Genomic DNA, 21,767 nt, shown 5'->3' with positions numbered 1-21,767 from the left:
GTCAGCTCCTTGGTCCTCTTCGCGTCCAGCGACGACGCAGTCAGTTCCGTCTCCATCCTCTGGCTCCTTGGCCACGACTTGAAGTACTTCAGCAGAACCTTGGATCCACGGCTACACTGTCCTTTTCGGGAGGGTCGCGAGTAGCGCTGGTCCGGCAACGCGACCGCGGAGCGACCAAAGACGAGTGGTTTTTAGTACTTTGCACGAACTGCAGTGCCTGAGTGCACCCGCTGTTTGCAACGTCCTGCATGGCTGAGTCTTGAGGTGCGGTTGCTTAAGGAATATTCGTTGTCTGGAGAAGACGCACAAGCCGCTTACTGCGGCCCGTCGTCTGGTCAAGGAAGCAGCCATCTTGGGCAGTCACGTGGTGCAACAAGCACGCAAAATTCGAAAGTGAGCATTATCCTGTTGCGGCACATTTCCTAGCGCGTAGTTTATTTTTTCTACAAAGGTTGCTGTCACTATTTGACCGTAAGTAATTAAAAGTATGACAAACATTGAAAACAATATTTATAATGACATTTTAAATACGCAAGTCCGCGGAAGGGGGTGTAGCTCAGTGGTAGAGCGTTCGCTTTGCATGTGAAAGGCCCCGGGTTCGATCCCCGGCACCTCCACGCGTTTTTTGTACGCCGCCGTTCTTTTTTTTTATTGTTAAACGAACATTATTAAACAAATGAGCTGTGGTTGTGCAAATCTGCGCGTCGCATGTTCTCGCAGATTGGCGCAGAAAGCACGCGCCAAACAGCCGCCGAAAGGCTCGAGCCTTTCAAACAAACAAACGTGTTTACGACGCGCCTTGTTTTTACGGTACGAATGGGACTTTCATTTTATTTTATGATGGAGCGCACTTTTCACTATGAAGTGGGGCGGCTGTGTCGCGTCTCGTTTCATTGAGTAGACAGAAATTTCGGTAAAGTGCCTGGCGTGCAGTATTGGTGGTAGCGCGTTACCGGTGCGTTACAAGTAGTTACCGGTCCCGCGTTACCACCAACACTGCACGCGAGGCACTTTACCGAAATTTCTGTCTACTCAATGAAACGAGACGCGACACAGCCGCCCCACTTCATAGTGAATTAGTGCGCTCCATCATAAAATAAATAAAAGTCCCATTCGCACCGTAAAAACAAGGCGTGTGTAAACACGTTTGTTTGTTTGAAAGGCTCGATCGAGCCTTTCGGCGGCTGTTCGAGCGCGTGCTTTCTGCACCAATCTGCGAGAACATGCCACGCGCAGATTTGCACAACCACGGCTCATTTGTTTAATAATGTTCGTGTAACAATAAAGAAAAAGAACGGCGGCGAAATAAAACAATAAACTTGTGGAGGTGCCGGGGATCGAACCCGGGGCCTTTCACATGCAAAGCGAACGCTCTACCACTGAGCTACACCCCCTTCCGCGAACATAGGCATTTAAAATGTCGTTATTTTTTTCACGAAAGAAAGGGGAGGGGAATTTTAAGGGCTCGTTTTTCTTTGCTAGACACAACATTAATTAGAACTAACAGACAAGAGAGCCAAGGAAAGTATAAGGATGTTATTTCTAGTAATTACGACCGAACCTGCTACCTTGATATTCGAAGGTCGCAGGTTCAGTCCCTGCCGGAGGCAAGTTATATTTTCGTCCACTTTACTTTCTTCACATTTACGTCGTAATTACTACAAATAACATCCACTGTACTTTCCTTGGCTTTCTTGTCTATTAGTTCTAATTAATGTTACTTTTTACAGTAACTTAGTAACGTAGTCGTTAACATCTCGGAAATGTAACGCGTACTGTACTTTATCAATTTTCCGGTAACATTAATGTTGCGTCTATCATTCTTCGATCCATAGCACTATGCGTGGTTCTTCTCGATCTTTTTTTTCTTTTTTTTTAAAGTTCTCAACTATATATGTTAGTACTGGCAAAATACAATGGTTGTACACTTTCTCCGCTCTATTGACAGTTGCCGGTCATGAGTTGGGAGTGCTTACCGTACGCGCACCGTTCCGTCCTTATTCCTTCGTGGATTTCCTTCGATTAAATGAGTATGCTCCTTTGTTAATAATCCGCCTTTTTTTTTTTTTTCAGATCCCACGGCGCATGCGTTCTTCCTCTAGCGGATAAGTCGCGAAACGCCTCTTGATCTCGGAGGCTTTCGTTCCTAGCGGTTCTCCCTGCCCCTACCAAAACCCTACCGAACGGCAGCGGACAGCAATGAAAACGGCGAATGGACCTTGATATGCATGCCCTAATGTACGGGTGTTTGGGTCCAATCGCCAATCGTTGCCAAACGCATGCGCAGTGGAGGTGCTGCAGTGTACATGTCTTCTATCTTTTCAAAGTAGCAGCTGTACAATTACGTGATTGACGTTCATTCCCATCATTTGAACAAAAAAGAAAGAAAGAAAATAACTTCGCAGCGCACGTACGTACATTTAACGACTAGGCGGCGAAGTTCTGACCGAGACGCGGTGAACGCTTTAATTCGGCATCATATTGGCTGTACACGAGAGCACCAGTGACTACACTAACTACATATATATATACTACGCATTGTAAACTAAGAATGGCCGTCACGAATTGGAGCCTCGAATAACGGATATCGCTACGAGTACTATGACACCGCTGAGGGCGGCAACGTTGACGTATGAGGCGTACACGTGAAGCCTGGCCATCACGCTGGGTCTCGTGATTACCAGTCTGACCGTCGCGACCAGGGAGGAGCCGTCGTAGCAGCTGGATTGGGTGAAAGAGACAGAGATGCGTTTATAATTGTTGCTTTCACGCCGAGCTCGGCTGTAGCAAAATAAAGCACTTTTCAAAGCGTGCAAAAGTATGCATTACAATAGAATAACGGCAAATGAGTAATAATTTTATTTCGCTCCCATTAAAGGGACAATAATCAAAGTGGTAGTTACGCTACGGAGCCCCAGTTCCCCAGGGAGGAGCCGTCGTAGCAGCTGGATTGGGTGAAAGAGACAGAGATGCGTTTATAATTGTTGCTTTCACGCCGAGCTCGGCTGTAGCAAAATAAAGCGCTTTTCAAAGCGTGCAAAAGTATGCATTAGAATAGAATAACGGCAAATGAGTAATAATTTTATTTCGTTCCCATTAAACGGACAATGATCAACGTGGTAGTTACGCTACGGAGCCCCGATTCCCCAAAAGCGCTACAAATAATTATGATAAATTTTAACCATTCCATGGGCCTGTCATCAACCAAAAGTTCGGAGGAGCGCGAATTCTTTTGCGGAGGCTTGGGCTTTGTATGGTTTCCTCAATTGTAGCACATAAGTTCACGTTTCGTCGATCATTTAGCAATTCGTTGCAGACGATTTTACGTTATAGACACATGGGCGCCGCCGCCTTGGGCTGTTAATTACGACCGTTATGTGAATTTCGTATATCGCGACGTGTATTAATATAAGGTCGTGAAACGTCGAATGCGCCAACCAAACCGTTTTCATGCGTATGCGTCTACCGCAACGCCGTTCGTTTAGTTCTTAAAGATACAAAACGGCAAGACAACTATGGCGGCACCGAAACCAATAAGTAAAAGAGTCTACAGCTAGAAACGGCGGGAAATTATTAATGAAATATTAGAACGTTGGTTCAGCAGAAAGTAAAACGCCATGTTGTAAGTGTGATTGCCAGGAATCTCCTCTTTCTTTCTTCTTTTTTTTTTTTTGAAGGAGGGGGGGGGAGGGTGTTGATGGTTGTTGAGGGGTAGATGAAGGCACTTGGAAGGTGGGGGAGGGGCAAGCGGATGCTCTTTCGCGTCATGCTACCTATCCTACGGCGGGCAGAAGCTTCATAATTCCAGGGGTGGGGCCGTGCGTTATTTGGGTGCTTGTGAAGCTAATAAAAGAACAACGATTCAGCAAGAAGCAGTCGTCGTTCTGGAAACGTAACCTCTAGGATTATATAATAATTGAACGCAAAGAATAAATGCGTGTATTCGCAGTAGATAAGGTTACATGCATTCCTGTTATGGCTGACACACGGAAGCGTCTATGTAAGAAGGCATGCACGCGGCCATACTTGTAAATCCCGGTGTCCCAGAACTCGGCACGGAGGATGTGCAGGTTGTTGGCGAGGTCTATCTTGACGCGGCCATCGGACAGCTGGGACACCACCATGGGGTTGAGCAGAACCGAGCCGTTGCGCCACTGGTAAAACTTGCTGTTGAACCGCTGCCTGCGCCGTTTCCAACGCGCGTTACAGACTAATTTTTAAAAAAGAAATACCTGAAGCTGTCGCCGAAACTCTTGGGACACTTCCCATGGAATGACTCAGCTTCTCGACGTGCTATTACTCTAAAATGGCGGCCACGGTGACCTCAGTGCACAATGCCATCACATTGTGGAAGTCTACTTTGCCATTCTTGTCTTGCTAAACAGCTTTTTAATTTCTTGTTATTCGAACTGTTCTTACATTTTTAAATTGTCTGTTTAATATAGTTACCGTAACCATTGATTGATGTATATATATATTTTTTTTTCTTCATTCAGATCATGTATGGGCGCCCCCCTGACAGTTTTTAATTCTTGGGCTCGCAGTGTTGTACTAACTCTGCATTCACTATTATGTAAAACTGATATCGTTGACGAATAAAACTTGAACATGCGTCCAGTGCGGTAAACTGTAAACGCTCATGTGCACGCCTCTCATATCGCTGGTACCCTAAGTGCAAGTGGCTCTGGAAACGGTGTCCGAGCGATGCACGCGGGTGGGTCGAAAGGATGATCGAGTCCAGACTGCCAACCACAAGTTACCCTGTGAAAGAGCGAAATCCGCACATGCACTGCACGAAAGTGCTCACAGTGGACCTTTATGCAGATTGCTTTGCGCTAGACGTAAAAAATCAGAGCCCTTCCACTGCAGTGAAGATGGAAGCCGGCGAAGCCAGCACGATGCGCTTACGCCTTGGCGGTCTCCGTGGAAACGTTTTTCGCAGCTCAAATAAGCAATATTGCCACATGAATTCGGCAGTCTGATCCACAAGGGTTCAGTGATACCGAATTTGACGCTGAGCTTCAGCAGTGCCAAAGAGACCATGAAGCTGCATGAAAAGGTAGTTCTGGTGAAGCCGTGCTTGTCGTTGCCATTCTGAGCGCGTGTGTTTTTCAGTGCGAAGAAGCCAGCAGTTGCGGCTGCACGTTCTGCGGCAGTGGCCTCACGTCGTTTTCGCGCCCATCTGTGCGCGTTGGCGCTCGTTTAATTCCCGCTATTCCCGGGTTCGCTAGGACGAACGAGCGAACGACACGCGTCCGTCCCATAGCGAGTTCAAAGGGAAACTGCTATTAACAGCGCTAGCGGAATCTCTACGTCACGTGACAAAGGGGCACGACGACTGGTGGCAAGTGCAGCCGCCGAGTATCGCGGCACTTGTGAAAGGGGCATCAGCGGTGGTGAGGGGCACCTGTGGCGAGGAGGCGAGGGGCGCCGAAAATTGTTGTTCTACGTGTCACTTTGTCCGTGGACGCGATCTGCGCCAGATTTTAGCCATATGCAGTTTCGCTGTAATAGTTTAAATATGTCAGCGAATCATCGCATGCTGTCATGGTTATTGCATCACCGAGCACGGTACCCAAAGATATCGGCCACGGTGACCTCAGTGCACACTGTGTCCATTACTCGCCTCGAGCAGGAAAGCAGAACCTCGCTTCCGCGCACTCGGCTGACCGTCCGGCGCCTCGCTCTCTTGGGCAATTCGAGGATCTTCTGGCGCAGAGAGAAAATGCCGCGGCTGTTGTCCACGACCTCCTCGACGAGGCCCGACGAGTCCGTCACCACCACGATGCCCTTGCCTTGAACGCAGGGCTCCTGCGATTCAGTGAGTATGTGCACGCAACCGCAACTCACTCCCTCGTTCACGTTCAGCATAACCAAATTGACAAGGCCTAATTATCCCCTGTGGCGATGCCTTAACCAATCTCGCTGTCCAAGCATCGTCCCCTAACGAAACTCGCTGTCCATGGAGTAAAGTGTTGGTATGGTGCCGGGTGAATTGTAGTATAGCATAGTTATACACGCATACATAAAGGAAGAGTAGTAATTAAGGGCTAAAGGTACGAACGACTAATGAATGAATGAATGAAGCTTTATCTCCACTGAAGAGTTAAGAATAGTTAGGAAAAGTTAAGAATAGTCAAGGTAAGGATGAAAATGAACGCTTCGTCGATAAAGAAGGTCGTGAACAGTTTACGTGTCTATGCGTGCGTGTGCACCGCCTCGATGGCAATGCGGCTCCTCCGAGCGGGAATCGAACCCTTGCCGAGCCGTGTGACGTCATATAGTATGTAAACAACCGTGAGGTGTTAAAAGAACAGGTTGATGGCGATGTTGATTCCAGCATGTCAGTTGTGACGTTCACTCCGCGGAAGTTTTTCGTGCAAGTATCGCGAGTTAGCGCGGTTTTCTGTCGAAAGTGCTCAGCGACGCATACTACTAATCATGGAAGTATGATATCACTCCTGTTGTGACACGTACACTGCACAGGCCAATCATGTGCACGCTCCAGTGGTCCTTAAGCACCGACGAGATGACCTTCGGTATCAAGGCAGACCGGCAGGGTAAGCCTTCTGGGAAAAGGCTTAAGAGGAGCGTCATTATGGCTGCCTCCTTTGGCAGCGTACCATTGGTGCCCTGCAGGAAAGACGTAAAAGAGGATGTGTTACCAAGGAGGACTATGAAATAGCTACAATGCTCATTTCGTTACGTAAAAAATCACACGCTAGCTGTATCCCTAAGCCTGAACTCATAGGTTGAGCCTAACGTTTAGCATGTGACATCCTGGTATGGTAGCATTAGCCTTCGTATATCAGTCTAGAGCGGTTACTGCATGTGATGCGGGCGGTCACTTTCAACGCTTCTTTGTAGACTTGCCTTACGTAAGTCTGCAACATTGATTGCCTGGTAGAATCTGCATTGGTGCCAGATTCCTTACTGCCTTGACGGTTTGTTTTAACGCCGTAAAGCTGTCGAATACGCGTTGGAATATATAAAAACAACAACGCAAGTCAGAAATGATCACGTGCGTGATAGATGCGAGAGAGCACCTCGCCGATAGTTTACGTTAGTATAGCACAAATTCGGCAAGATGCGTGACTGAATGTAGTTATGCGCTTTAATGAACACACTCGTAAAACGTTTAAGTTGGATTTCCCAATGTTAGGTCAAAATAATTCTACTTTTTAAATACGAGAGCAGCACGTTAAACCTGGCTTTTCCGCAAGCATACCCTTACTGCGGCAGAGCCAGCTTTAAAGGACAGGGCAAGATCGAAAACGCTCGTACACGTATACTTAGATGCACGTTGAAGGGCCCCTAATCAACCTCTAAAAACACAAAGAACACGCGCTTTTTTTCTCTCCTGGCGTTTCTCGTCTTTTCGGAGCAATTCGTGACACTGCAGTCTGTTCAAGTGACGTCACGAGGAAATAAGCTCTCGATTGGTCCATATACGAGGAATATAGCTTCGCCAAGCACTCGCACGCCCGCTTTGCCTTGTCTCGCATGACTATCGGACGCTATCAAATGATTTCACTTCGTTTTGAGCGTTATCGACCACGCAAGCGGAGATAACAGCGTGTAGCCGAAAAGCGCGAAATCCCGATAGGCTCGTCGCTTAGAGCTGACATTGTCCACGTGTTATGCGAAGCAATAAGTTGCGAGGAGGAGATAGCGCCTGTATGAAGAGTAATGAAGGCGAGAAAGAAACCACTATCTCGTCTTTGAACTCGGAGTCGTTTAGAGGAAAATTAAAGAAGTTCAGGTGGTCAAAAGCCCCCCACTACTTTCATCCTAAAAATTGGCTCGAACAGTAATACGTTTAGAAGTACAGAGGCCGCAGAGCAGAGGCACGAATCTCGCCTTGTATCCGACGGTGCAGATTCCGGCGCGGCGGCGCCTGCCGACGGAACCGCAGCGGTCACAGCTACTCCACTCGGACCACTCGAGCCACGTGACCAGTGGTAGACCGGTGACGTCGGCTCGCTCCTCGGTGCTGTTGTGCTCGTTCTCCCAGACCTTGTGACGACAAGATCACGTGTGAGCTATAGAACATCTTACCATGCTGCTGATTTTCTCATTAAAGGGGTCATGAACCACACCCCTATAGGAATTGGTGAGAAAACACATCGTGCGGATAGCAGACACTGTTATGAACATGTCAGCCAAATCTTGCAGTCGTGTGCGGCTAGGGGGGCTTAAAAGCGAAGCGCAAAGTTGCAGTTTTCTCAGGCGCCCTCTTTTCATACAGAGGCCTGTGCTCACTCTCTTCAGAGCTGTCGGCGCTTGCTGTTTGACGTCAAACAGCAAATAGCATGCTATTGGCCAATAGCTGACACAACTCAAGAACGGCGTTTGGATCAGATGTGCGTCTTTCCAAGGGGTGCCGCCGCGTGCTGGCACCGCGCTCCGTAATCTGCTAACATTACACAGTGAGCCACACTCGCGCACAGGAATCACAACGGGAAAGAGCGATCGCGTGTCATCATGCGCGCTCAAAGTCATGACGCGCGCTGATGTAAATTCTTTCCCCAGTGCCATCCCTCTCTGCTCAGCTTCCAGCGCGCTCGTCGGGACGAGAGAAGAAAGAAAGCACTTGAAGCGCGCGACAAACCGCTGTAGCTCCGCTCGTTCTTGACGAATTCGAAAAAAAAATTGTGGTAATCGATTTGCGAGTCAATAAACTCCGATACTGAGGTCATTCGATTATTACTTGAAAAAGTGGTTCATGACCCGTGTCCCACTGGAGCAGAAACCGCTCGTTCAGGCTTAAGGGGCTCTTGGCCCATCGTAACGGTGACAGCGTTGAGGAAAGAATGTATGTCGAGAGCTGCTTATAATAATGGTTTATTTCCACAGGGAAGTACAGGATTGCGGTGAAAAGAATCTGGAAAAGAACTACTCGTAGGCAACCTGTCTATAGCCTCGAACTTCCAGGCATTGGCTACAGCAGGACGGAAAGTTGTTTTGTGAGAGTACTTGTAAGAATTCTATTCGCCACTAACAGAAGAACAGCATGCCGATAATGGAATATTATACAGGGGGAAGAAATGCAAGTTTTAGAACAGCGAATGCTGTCAAGAAATGGGGTTACACAAACCTGACCTCGAATGTAACGTGTATACTTGCAATAACTTAATCAGTGACGATATCGTTAAGCAAACTCGGCAGTCTATAGCGAGAACTCTATGCATCGCGAAGCAATTTCATGTACTTCATGGGCGAGGTGACAATAATTTCAAATTTTCATAGTGACATAAGAAACTGATGCAAGAAAACGCTTAGAGTTGGGTGGCTCCTGACGAACGAAACTCTTCACCACATGCGCAAGCATTCCACAAAATGTACTCCTCCTCTTGTTCGTTAAGAGCGCTGTAGGTCTGGTCAACCTAATCCGACACAGTGGCGCAGCTAGAAGTATTCTTTAGGGGGTGCTTTACGCATCTGGTAAAAGATAGAAAGAAAAAGAGCCTGTGCGCAAACAATGTCTTAGTCATTCTAATATATGTAATATCTCAGCCATTTTAATATATTGATGCGGTGTGTAAATAGAATGGACGAAAAAAAAAAACGCCCGAAAGGAGGGAGCGATGGGGTATGCAGCGCTCAGAAAATATTGGGGGATGTTCTGACACCGAAACACACTCTGGCTACGCCCCAGACCCGAGAGTACGGGGTCTCTCTAGAGCTCATAAAACTGGAACTTCCACAAGCCAGTGCGATTGCTTATGCTAACCTCGTTAGTCTTTCTCATATGGTGCAATTAAATATCCTGAAAAATTCTTGGAACACGGGGTACCGCTGGTGCAACTCTCTACCTTAGCGTGTGTATGTGCTGCACGTGCTAGTAGGCAGTATGTGCTACAGTTGCAAGCCTTGAAGAAGACCAGATCGGCCGTCGAAACTTTAGCTCCCGCGGTACCCCGTGTTCCAAGGATGTTTCATCGCTTCAAGGTTCCATCTTAACCTGAACTTCTACCTTAACTAAATGTGACGTCACCCACCATGGAGTACGGCTCCCGAGCAACCACCTGCAGGTGGTAGGTGGCGTACTCCCTGCCAGCCCACATGCAACGGTAGAAGCCCGTGTCTGAGGGCAGCGCGTCCGTCACGACCAGTGCTCCGTAACCCATGAGCTGGCGGCGCGTATCCCCCTTGCCCAAGGCCACTGGTGCGATGGAAGACTTGGACAACGGGTCAACGCGGTGCCACGGAGACTGCGCCTCGGACTCGGGGGGGAAGCTGCGAACCCACACGCACGTATGACTTTTGGGCGCTAAAGCTGGAGATGTAGAGAGAAACACACGGACACACATTTGACTGAAGCACACATACAAAGACAAAGATTAACCTGCATTGCTACGTCACATCCCTAGTGTTGCGCATGTTTAAAAGCTTCGCAATAGATGCAAACATGAAAATAAAGCGATCTCGTGCTTCTCAAAACGGTCTGTCTTTATTCCCCGGCTTTCTGGAGGTAAATGTCGGTAAAGGCAAGAAGTGAACAATTCTTGGAATGCAACATCAGGGGTTCTCGGCCGCCATTATGGTCAATAACCTGCGTGGCCGTAACCCTGAACATAAAACAATGACAGGACAGGTACGAGTGCACAAAGGTATGGGGCAGACTTGACGCCTTCCTTAGATGATAAGGGGGGGGGGGGGCACCCCCTGGTCCCCTGCCTTTGTTCACACGCCAATATGCGCTTACCATATCCCGGGGCAGGGCAATTCGACCTTCGAGCCCACCAGAACGAGAACGGATTGGCGTCGAGGAAGCGCATCGTCGGAGCGTTCCCGGATGCAGCGCTCGTACTCGTCCCAGGACCATTCGACCTCCCGCCTGTACAGGGCACAGCGGATTGCGATAGCTATATTTACCCGTACGTGCAAAAAACATTAAATCAATCAATCAATCAATCAATCAATCAATCAATCAATCAATCAATCAATCAATCAAGCAAGCAAGCAAGCAAGCAAGCAAGCAATCAATGTTTATTCAATCAACTTAATAAAAAATGGTTACAAAAATATTTGGACCATTAGCTTGTGTGGCTAGTTATTGGTCCAATTTATTGCATGAGTACTCTATATACATGTCAGGAGCAGATGTGCGGTTAATGTGATTATGAATCTATATACAAGTGCAGAAACAGGGTAGCATTAATGGCATATTTTTTCTAATTAAATACACATGACAATGAATACAAAATATCTGCAGTATTTTAACTACACAAGCATAAAAAACAACTAAAGGCATATACATTGTAAAAAAAAATGCGCCTCCCTAAGCGGAAATTGTAAAAGATACGCGATATCATTATGATCTTTCGGCTTGCTTCTGGTGCTTTTGAGGCTGTTTAGAGCACGTGTCTTGGAAACGGTGATGTTTTGTGCGTGGTATTAAAAGCGCTTAACGTCAGGAGGGTCTCGGGGTCTCGGACCCCCCCCCCCCCGCCCCCGCGATTTCATACAAGAGATCCGGGAAAGCCAATGCTAGAATGTAGGGACTGCACAAATCCGAGGTGGGCAGTCATTTTTTTTTTTCTTTCTGTGAATAGTGGTCGAAATATTTTTTTTCTCTATGGTTTCGAAAATTCCACCACAATTCTTAGCAAAACTCATTGCGATGTTTTCTGAAACCCGGGGCGGAGCACACTAAAAAGTTGGCAGCGCGAAAGTTAAAAAAAGAAGAAAGAAAATTTTGGGCAGCTATAGGCACTAGCGGTGCGAAGACTGAGGAAACAGCGGAGCCGGTGGACTTACCCTCCTCATTTCCCACCCCTTGCTATATTACACTATACAAGACTTTGCTATTACACTATACAAGATTCCACGCTCCCTCTTTCCCATCTCCTCACCCTCACTTCCTTTTCTCACCCTCTTGCTATACCATACTATACATGGCTATACTGCGCTTTACCCTCTCCCAGTCCTCCTTTCCCTCCTCGTCACCCTAACACCAGTCCTCCTCACCCCTCTTTCTCATCCCCTTGCTAAATTACAGTATGCAAGGCTATGCTGTACTTTACCCTCTCCCTTCCTCATTTCCTTGCTCTTCACCGTCACATCACTCCTACCCCCACTTCCCTTTACCACCCCTTCTCTGTTTCTGTTTCTATCTCTTTCTTTGTCTCTCTCTCTCTCTTTCTCTGTTTCTCTTTCTTTCTATTCCTCTCTGTCTTTTTTTTCGTTCTCTCGCCCATAGCAATGCAATCATATGGTTCTCATTCTCTCTATCTTTTCCCCACCCCCTGGCTGTACTGTATACTCTTACTTGCCAACATTCACGAATAAAGAAAGCTTCCAGCGTCCCCCCAAAACAAGACGGTGAAGCGTTTTAGAAACTGAGGACAAAAAAAAAAAAGCTATTTAAAAGAAATATTTTGCCCGTTTGTATAATACGCACTATACAGCGGTTTGGAAAAGATAAGAAAATGCGCTATTTCCTGCCTTCCGTTTTAGGGGCACGGCCCAGCGCCTTTTGCATAAAACGATGTGTAAAACAAGCTGTTAGCCGCTCTTTCTCTCCCCCTCTTTATTTCCCTCTCCCCATTCGCCCCACCCCCCTTCGATGGAGTTTAATAACTGGGTATTAAAGACCGCGTACACTTGTATTTCCCTTTCCACATTTCTATCATACATGTAGGAGCACGCGCATGAACCAGATTGTGATGTATGTAGTTTAACGAGTGATGAATGCGAGCTTGCTGAGCTGTAGTAAGTGTGCGAAGTTGTCGTCTAATGGCGATCTCTTGCAAAACTCACGCTTTGAAGAGACTCTTGACGGCTCCGATAAAGTCGTAGGCGTGACACTGGGAAGCCATGACGACGACTAGAAGAAGCGGGACCTGAACAACCGACGATGCGTCAGCAGCGCGGTCGCGTTTGGCACGACGAACCAAACAAAGCATGTCCTCCTAACTATATATATTTTAGGGCTATGGCACATACCCACAACAGGCGCAAGAAGGTACTTAAAATTTTCTCCCTTGGATTTTTAGGGAAGATCGAAGAAAATTAGACAGGTATTTTAATGTGAGCACCTCGGAAAGAAAAATTGTCAATTATGACGGCGATATCTTACTGACCTTCACAAGATGATGATGATGATTTCCTGCTCATTTCTCGTACCCATACTAGGGCATTTTTTTTTAAAGACTCGTAACCACTTTGGGGAATAGACAAGACACGCTTACACGGTGCTGAACGAATATGTCGAGTAAGTTTCTCTTATATGTTTTGAAAAGCTCATAAATTTGGTGCAACGCCTGGGAGAAAACGAATTCATTAATTTTTAATTGATATGCACTAAGAACATCGTTCAAAAGACGGGATAAATCTAGTGTTCCTCTTATTTTATCACTAAGGGTCACTACAGGTATGCCTGCTCCGTTGTGTTGGACCGCATGAAAATACGCCAAAAAGGTTATGGTGTTAGTTTGTTCCAAATAAATCATTTTGGGGAAATTGATTCTTCATGTAACCTCACTTCGGGATCTTACTACCTCTTAGGTTATTACCTCTTATACACCTTTCTATCTGTAAGTCTGACTGTTCTGCCTTTTGGTATGTGCGTGAGTTATTTTATTTTAAGGCTGCGCTGAGATGGCACTACAAGTGATTAAAATATACAAATTAAGGTACAGAGGACGAGGACGTTTAATTAACTTATAGCGTCGACTTAGTAAATCCTTAAGAATGAATAAACACTAACTAACCCAATGAAAGATTTGCGGCTCAAACTGAGAAACAAGGAAAAAAATAAGACGACAGGATAGGACGCCAGATCCTGTCCTGTCTATATCCTTTCTTGGTGTCTATATCCTGTCCTTGATTCTCAGTTTGCGCCGCAAATCTTTCGCTAAGCTGTGCACCAACTCGCCCAACATAATAATCTGCTAAACCAGCTAGCCCACCTCGTAGGTTTACCTAATTTCATTTTAATTGAGATTACCTGTCCCTCCTAATACCGCCTGCCACCTGATCCATCCTCCTCAGTGGGTACTCGCCATGGAAAAATGGATCATTATCATCGCCATTACTATAATCGATCAATCGAGATTATTTTCGGAAACGATTACCTGTTCGCTGTTCGTTAACGTGTGCTTACGATGACGGAGCCAGTAGTGAGCGTCTGCCCCGGCCGCGCCGCCCGCTGCACAGACGTCCGCAAGAACCGGTCGCCTGTCATCGCCACGCGACCGCCGCCTTCGACACGCCGAAGCCAACGTCCAAGGTGAGCAACCACTCTAACCCAATCCGATAAGGCTGAAACCGTTCAACGATTTCGGCTTTACACAAGGTCGACGCGATTGGGTCGAGCCAGTAGTCGAGTTGAGTCGTCCCCACCCCGGAGTGACGTAACCGCACTTACATTGATCGTGTCAAGATTATAAGCTCACGCCTTGTAGGCCGGTTAATTTCCGAAGTCGCCTGCACACTGGCTCGACCCAGCCTCATCATCACCATCGCCATCAGCCAGACTACGCCCACTGCAGGGCAAAGGCCTCACCCATATGCTTTGCCAATCAACACGGTCCTTCTTGCAGCGACCACGTTATCCGCCCAAACTTCTTTAATCTCATCTGCCCATCTAACTTTCTGCCTCCCCCTCGCGCGCTTGCCTTAACTTCGTTGTTAGCAATTCCAATGCGATAGGAAAATGACATCGTGAAAGACACCCTTAGCCATAACCGGCAAATCAGAGTGGCCTCTTTTCGGCGGAGTCCAGTTGGTATCTGACAGCATATCAAAATGTTACTCTTAATGGTCAGCGGTTATCTTGCCGTCGCGCTACGTGCCCTGACCATGCCAATTTATTCTTGATTTCGACTATGATGTCCTTAACACCTGTAATGGCCTGGAAGCATTTAAATGAACACAATTAGCAATGGCAGGTTTTCACGCCGTCCGACTCGCGACGTCAGTCAAGAGTGTGCGCCCATTGGTGCAGGCCATAGAGTTTCTTACAATAATGGTGCAGGCGTTCTAAATTTGTACACGACTATAACGTGGTTCTGGGGATTGGCGTAGCTGGGTGAAAGGAGTTGAACTCCCTCTCCCTCCTGATTTTTAAATGTGCAAGTGCATATATATACGCACGAACATACATAAAGACTGGTTAAACCCCCCTCTCCAAACCCTGAAAAAAAAAAATTTCTGGCTACGCTCTGGGTGCTAGGACTTGCCGCCATGCGGGTTGGTGTCAATGTTTAGATGGGCTGCAGCTCAAACCTTCCTTCTTCCTATTAATTTATTCATTTAGTCGCGAAATAGCGCACCATCTTTTTTTTTTTATTTTCCAAACGACTCCTCTTACGCGTTCACAGGGAAGACGACGTCTCTGTCGCCGTAGAACGAGAAGCCGTGAATGAGGCCGGTCCAGAGGGCGTTCCCGAGACAACCATAGCGGCGACGGCAGCTCCCTCTACCTCGGACACCGTGCCGCAGCAGCAGCAGCATCTTCAGCAACCGCAGCAGCAACGCAGGGTGCTCAAGCAGGCGACTCGCATCGCCCACCGCCTACGTCAGCAGCAGGAGCGCAGAGACGTGGTACGGCAATGGCGTCGTGCTGCTGAGCGCGAGGTTCGCGGGTTCGATTACTGGCTGTGAATACCGCGTTTCGGCCCACATGCTAGGGTGCAATGCAAGACGCCCATGCACACTTATGTATCGAGTGCATGTTAAAGAACTCCGCCAGGTGTAAACTGAAGACAAAACTATTCGCTCCAGTGTCATGCATAACGCGCTCGGCAGTTTTAGGACGTCAAATTCCACAGTTTATTATAATACCGGCGTCACACGGGCGCTTCTTATCGCGATCAGGGCCGATCCGTAACAAGTTGGTCGCTGCTACACGTTACAGCCTAATCCAGATCGAGTTTGGCGCAGACGTCAGCCAAGTTGCGATCACGAAGCCCTATCGCGATACGCAGATCGCGATCGTATTGATCCCGATCGCGCCTTATCGAGATTAAATGTGGCCGTGTAGCAGTACCTGATTCAGATCGAGCCTAATTCGGATCAGCCCTGGTCGCGATCAAAGGTGTCCGTGTGACACCGTTATAAGACACAGTAGGTTAGATTGTACGGTTCTTCACACGCGCAAAAAGAAACGTCTCGAGGAGCTTGAGGAACTTGCCTAAATACATGCTGCATTCCTATACTCATGACGTCACCAGGAACAGACAGCGCCTTCACGGTACAACACGGAAGAAGAGGAGAGCACGTGCTGATGCCATCGTCTCTTCCATTTCAGCAAGTGCTTCCACGCGTTGCCGAGGCGGGCTTCGCTGACCGACTCCCACCAGGCGACTCTTCGAGAGCCCCGGGCTTCACGTGGGTGCTGTCCTCGCTGGCCGGAGCCTTCGTCACTGTCTCCATCCTCATCGGCGTCGTCGGCTTCTTCATCGTCAACATTCGTGCGTATATGTTCTGCGTTTTTCTTACAAGGCGCGCGATGATGGAGGCTAAGATGGAAGCTTATGGACGCAGCGAGCCATGGAAAGGAAAATGATAGGTGTAACCTTAAGGGACTAGGATAGCGCAGAGTGGATCATGTAACGTGCGGGTGTCAAGGACGGCTTAGCCGAAATCAATAAGAAGTGGGCGTGGTCAGGTAACGTAGCGAGAAGGCAACGTAACCGCTGTTCATTAAGGGTAACAGACCGGATTCCAAGAGAAGGCAATCGCGCGAGGGGGAGGCGGAAAGTTAGGCGGGCAGATGAGACTAAGAAGTTCGCGGGTATAACGTGGCCGCGGCAAGCGCAGGACCGGGTTGATTGGCGGAACATGGGAGAGGCCTTTGCCCTGCAGTGGGCGCAGTCAGGATGATGTTGATGATGATGAAAAGGAGGAGGAGGATGATAAGGGCGCCCGTTGCTGCGTTGACGAAGACAGGTCTACTCGTAGAAAACGTTGGCTCCAGCGGCGTTCCCTATTCAACGATTTCTCATCACTTGCGTTTCTCGTACGTGCGGGCTGCCGGAAATCGAACCCGCGTCTTAGAACTTAGCAGCGCTGCACCTTATCTGCTTAGCTACCACGGATGGAATGCTTGAGGTTTCTACTCAACATAATTGCTGTTGTGAACTATACACCCTGCGAGTTGTTTTTTTTTTCGTGGGATCCGTTAACTAAAGTTTCGGGGTGTTGTCATAGCTGTGGAAAAACTTGGAGGACGCTTGAGCTTCGCCTTCAACAGTGGAACACGATAGCGTAAGCGGGCCCCGTGCATCGCCTTCAACCGTGCCGTAAGGAAAGAAACGTTTGCGCGCGTAGCACTGGCCGTTTCAAACTATCCCAGAATGTCTACTGCAAGTTTAGTTGCCAAGTGCCCGCTACGCCATAATTATTCCTTTTGCAAATCAGCGAAGGGCACACTACGCGTGTGTAAGGTGCCACGCGCACCTGCGCAGCTGCACACTTTGTAATGGGTGGGCAGCTTTAATCTACCCACTCAATGCGCAGTTCACACATGTTGACGCCTGGTGCGATTGCACGATTCCACCACGCATTATTGCGTGCGTTAAGGAAACTCCACCCACTACATAACATTCTTAAAGCGTTTTTTTAACATGAAAGTGTTTTATGTCGGGGTCCACGAAGATTTTCATGACGTATTTCCATCACGAAAATACGTCGTGAAGTACGTCATTTTGCTGACGTATTTCCGTGACGGAAATACGTCAGAAACGCAGAAACGCAGAAGGCCTGTGTTGCATTCTCGCTCGAACCGAATTTTTTTTATTATTTATTTATTTGCATTTATCTCGAATTGTCGCTCGCGGACAACGGCGATTTTTCGCTCACAACCGAAGACGCCGACACCGACGCCGACACCTGAATTTCTGCGAAACGAGCTCTTTAATGTCATCGCGTTAGAAGCGAAATGTGTGCGTGAAACGTTCCGCGAGAGATGTATGCAACGAGCGCGTGAGCAACAATACATCTGCGAAACAAGTTTTGTTGTTATTAATCACTGGTCCCTCCGCTTTTTCGATGGCAGCTCCCGACGAACACCGCCTCGAAACGGTCGGTAAGTACGCAGGAATTTCTCGCGTGCCGTGCGTGTGTTGCTTTCGCGTTCTTTTTACACGACACTTAATTGTGCTTTCTTTAAATATCCGCCTTGTTGCCCAGGTGGAGCGGAACGCGGCGGCACGCAGCCATCTGGTATGTCCGCGACTTCCTTTGCTCTGATAGAAACGAATTCTCTTGCGTCAAACTTGCGAAAGAAAAAAAAGCATTATTTATTTATTTATTTATTTATTTATTTATTTATTTATTTATTTATTCTCATCACCACAATCGCCCGGAGGTCATTACCACATTATCTCGCTTATAACCCACACAAAATTTTTTTACCAGCTTGGAGCTAAAGGTGAAACAAAAAAACGCAAATTCTGGTTTGTAAAGGTGGCTTCGCGGCTGTGCTTTAACGTTATGCAAAAAAGCTAGCTTCGCGGCAATAAGCGGGGATCATTTTTAGAATATTTTTCATAAAGCATTGTTGAGGTTCCAAGTTATCAGGGGGGGGGTGCATACTACGGGGGGGGGGAGACTCGTACTACAAGATATACAAAACGACGAGGCGCAAATACAGACACAATAAAAATACTCAGAGTGACCGTGACAAAAAGAGGCACTATTCAGGGTTTTAAATGCAATAAGAACGAAACGTATTGTACAAATACGCCCACACGCAGCTTTCCTCTAAGTGATTCTTATATCGGTGTCACATGGGCAATTTCGATCGCGATCAAGGTCAATCGGGATCGGACTTCTTGATCGCGGTCAGCAAGCTAAAGTCACTGCTACACGATCCAGCCTAATCCGGATCGGGTTTGGTGCAGACGTCAGCCAAATCGCGATCACGGTGCCAGATCGTGATGCACAGAACACGATATCACATTGATTCCGATCGAGCTTGATTGCGATTAGAAGAGGCCGTGTAGCAGCGCCTGGTCCGGATGGAGCCTAATCCGAATCGGCCCTGATCGCGATCAGAAGTGCCTGTGTGACACAGGTATTAGAGCAATATTAAGTGACTCTTAGTGCGACACCGCAGATTGAAAACAATAAAAATACATTCATTACACAACCATATGTGCGCACGTATATGTATTTTTGTTTTTACCAGTCAAAATCCACGGCTGATTGTATCTAGGCCGCAAGAGCATTATCTTGCGAAGACGTACATGGTGTTACAAGATTTCATTATCAAGATTGCGTTTTGAAACAAAGGTTTAATGCGCACTGAAAAATCTCATCTTCAAGTACCCGTGGAGCTCAAATAAAATATCGAATGCTGAAATTTGACACGCGCATGCTAAGTTTCCGACTTATCTGGCGTCCCAATATTTATAATACGGATCTCAAGCCCTTAACCCAACTCTGGTGGTGTAAGACGAAAAAAAAAAATTAAAACAAAGCGCAAACTAACTTGGAAGCCCATCTCTCTGACGTGCGGTGTGTGTTTCAGGTGATCTCGACAGTCGTAAGTACACACAGCATACCTGGCTGTCACGAATGCGCCGTAGATTAAAGCGAGGCATCGACATTATTCACAATTATATGTTGTCTGTAGTTAAACATATATAGGCAAAGGAAACGGAGATGAAACCGCGAGGATTGCGTCGCGATAGATTTTTGACAATGAAAAACAGCTCATATATTCTCAAGTGCACCTTGAATTGAAATCTTGAAGTTTCCGACTGATCGAGTAAGTACGAATCCCGTTTGAAATTAGATGGCGGCAGGCATCGCCAGTCATTCTTTCTGTCTCTCCGCGTCTTTTCTCAATCCAAGATGTCCGCCAGTGCACGGTAACACGCTATCGAATAAAACTTATGTGATAAGCTGAGTTGGTACGCAATAAAATGTGTTTTTCATCGCGCATAAATGTCTTCCCTTCCTTCTAGCCACAACCGTCAACTCTCCTAATGTCTTCCGCTGGTAACCACGGTCTTCTCCAATGTTTTTGAAACTGTGTACCTCAGGCATTCTAGCTACCCATTTAATTCTGTGTAGATAAACTTGGGCATCCTATAATGACGTATGCGTTTAGGCGTCCTTTCGCGCCTTATGCCAACCTGCGGGCGTTTTATTGCCCCCCTCAGGCACTAACTCAAAACGCCTCAGCACACAGATCGACCAAGAAAGGGGAATAACACTTTGATGGCCATCATGTTTTCTTTAGTTCACGTGCTTGTGCGCTGGTTTTCAAGGTCCGATCATACTAACTCGCGCCCAATTAAAGTTCATATGTGTTCCTGCGATAAAATATGTCAGACTCTTTTTAACAAACGGTCGCCCTTGTTCCGCGTCGCTGTCGTAGAGTCGATCTTCAACAACCTGCGCAGAACGGGCAAGGGACAAGAAAGGGAACATAGACGAGCGCTGTCTATGTTCCCTTTCTTGTCCCTTGTCCGTTCTGCGCTGGTTGTTGAAGATGGATTGCCAACTAGCCCAATCTCAAACTTTGCGTAGAGTCGAGCGGGCCGGTAGACAGCGCGGCCAACAAGAACGGCGGCCGCACGTCGGTCGTGTGCTACTGGAATTCGTCCAGCCTGCTGCGGTCGGCGCCCAAAGACTACGACCTGGGAAAGCTGTGCGCCCACTGCTGCACTCACCTGGTCTACATGACCGCACGTCTGAACGCAGACGGACAGCAGCTGCAGTTCCCCGAGGACGACACCGGTGCGCTTACAGTTTCTCGCGCGCGCTGCCATGTGCATGCTTGATTAAAGTGGAAAGTAGAGGGCGTGTTGGTACATATTTTCAAATTACTACAGCGCTAAAAACGAACAAGCACGAAACAAGACGACAAAGACTAGCGCTGAACTTCCAGCAACATTTACTTTTAGAATTCGCACATATATTTACGCTCTCCGGTACAGCACGTCATCCTCTGCGCATGCGCAAAACGATGCGAATTGCTTGTTGGTGTTATGTTATTTATTGGTGTTACTTTACTCTTCCGCCATAACATCTTACATCTGTTAACGTGAATCCTTGCCCGACATGACACTTGTATAGGGTCCTTTTGCGCAAAAGTTTCGACTCTGGCGCCGAGTACTCGCCTGCCACGCAGAGAGCTGGGGTTCAAGTTCCGCTCGGACCCTGCTTTTCTTTTTCTCATTGTGGCGATAGTTGCTACGGACACCGGCGGCGGCGGCAACGACGCCACGAAAATCGGCTGTTGTTGTGAGCTCATAACAGCTTTCGCTGTAAAATAAAGAAAGAGTGGGGGTGGGGGAGGGGGAGGGGGGACGTCGCAAGTGCATAAGCGAGGTTTCGCCTTATACTTCTGGGTGCGTTAAAGACGAAGAGTGCTGAGATTCGGCCATTACTAGTGCCACAACCGCGCACGTTGTCGCAGGGCTCAAGTCGGTGCGCGACATGGACGCGCTGAAGACGAGCCACCCGCAGCTGAAGCTCGTGTTGTCCATCAGGATGGAGGGCTCGGGCGTGAACAACCTGAGCGTCGGCGCAGATGCACCGTCCAGGCGAGCCCAGCTCGCCGAACGCCTGGTCCACTGGCTGTCCGAGTTCAACTTCGACGGCGTCGAGATCGACTGGGACCGGCTGCCTGTGGACCTCAAGCCCGTCTACGTGGACTTCGTCAGGGTGCGTGCCGTGTACGATTCATTAGAGAGTTTAACTACTCTGCCAAGCTCTGCCTTATTTTGTACATTCCTTGCGGGCGGCTGGAGAACAGAAGAACGGATAGAGAGTACGCTAGAACGAAAGGAGATCGGCACTCC

The 21,767-nt window shown here is 47.8% G+C and overlaps 1 protein-coding gene and 2 non-coding genes across 3 annotated transcripts; 1 reads left to right on the top strand and 2 right to left on the bottom strand.

The window, feature by feature from the left end:
- The first annotated feature begins 545 nt into the window (after positions 1–545).
- Trnaa-ugc (transfer RNA alanine (anticodon UGC)) lies at positions 546–617 on the top strand. Its single transcript has one exon. It is a non-coding gene; the product is annotated as a tRNA-Ala (tRNA).
- Positions 618–1,322: 705 nt separating this feature from the next.
- On the bottom strand, positions 1,323–1,394 carry Trnaa-ugc (transfer RNA alanine (anticodon UGC)). The gene has a single exon. It is a non-coding gene; the product is annotated as a tRNA-Ala (tRNA).
- Positions 1,395–2,468: 1,074 nt separating this feature from the next.
- On the bottom strand, positions 2,469–12,824 carry LOC125759918 (Ig-like V-type domain-containing protein FAM187A). Its single transcript, XM_049419399.1, has 8 exons — positions 12,766–12,824; positions 10,709–10,840; positions 10,002–10,239; positions 7,861–8,016; positions 6,478–6,633; positions 5,623–5,811; positions 4,027–4,178; positions 2,469–2,721 (listed from the first exon to the last, which is right to left on the bottom strand). The coding sequence occupies exons 1-8, from the start codon at positions 12,822–12,824 to the stop codon at positions 2,559–2,561; spliced, it is 1,245 nt and encodes a 414-aa protein (XP_049275356.1). The 3' UTR covers positions 2,469–2,558.
- Positions 12,825–21,767: the final 8,943 nt, after the last annotated feature.

The sequence above is a fragment of the Rhipicephalus sanguineus genome, chromosome 9, assembly GCF_013339695.2.
Source record: "Rhipicephalus sanguineus isolate Rsan-2018 chromosome 9, BIME_Rsan_1.4, whole genome shotgun sequence".
Classification (NCBI taxonomy): domain Eukaryota; kingdom Metazoa; phylum Arthropoda; class Arachnida; order Ixodida; family Ixodidae; genus Rhipicephalus; species Rhipicephalus sanguineus.
The sequence above is the reverse complement of the archived record's forward strand: the minus strand, read 5'-3'. Positions and strand labels throughout refer to the sequence as shown.

What these genes read in the sequence shown, in the direction of transcription:
- LOC125759918 (XM_049419399.1), bottom strand. Translation starts at nt 12,824, where the DNA reads ATGGCTTCCCAGTGTCACGCCTACGACTTTATCGGAGCCGTCAAGAGT. An exon ending in TTGCCCTGCCCCGGGATATG is followed by an intron (nt 10,240 to 10,708) that starts GTAAGCGCATAT and finishes GTGGGTTCGCAG; the next exon opens with CTTCCCCCCCGAGTCCGAGG. An exon ending in TCTGCACCGTCGGATACAAG is followed by an intron (nt 6,634 to 7,860) that starts GCGAGATTCGTG and finishes TCTTTCCTGCAG; the next exon opens with GGCACCAATGGTACGCTGCC.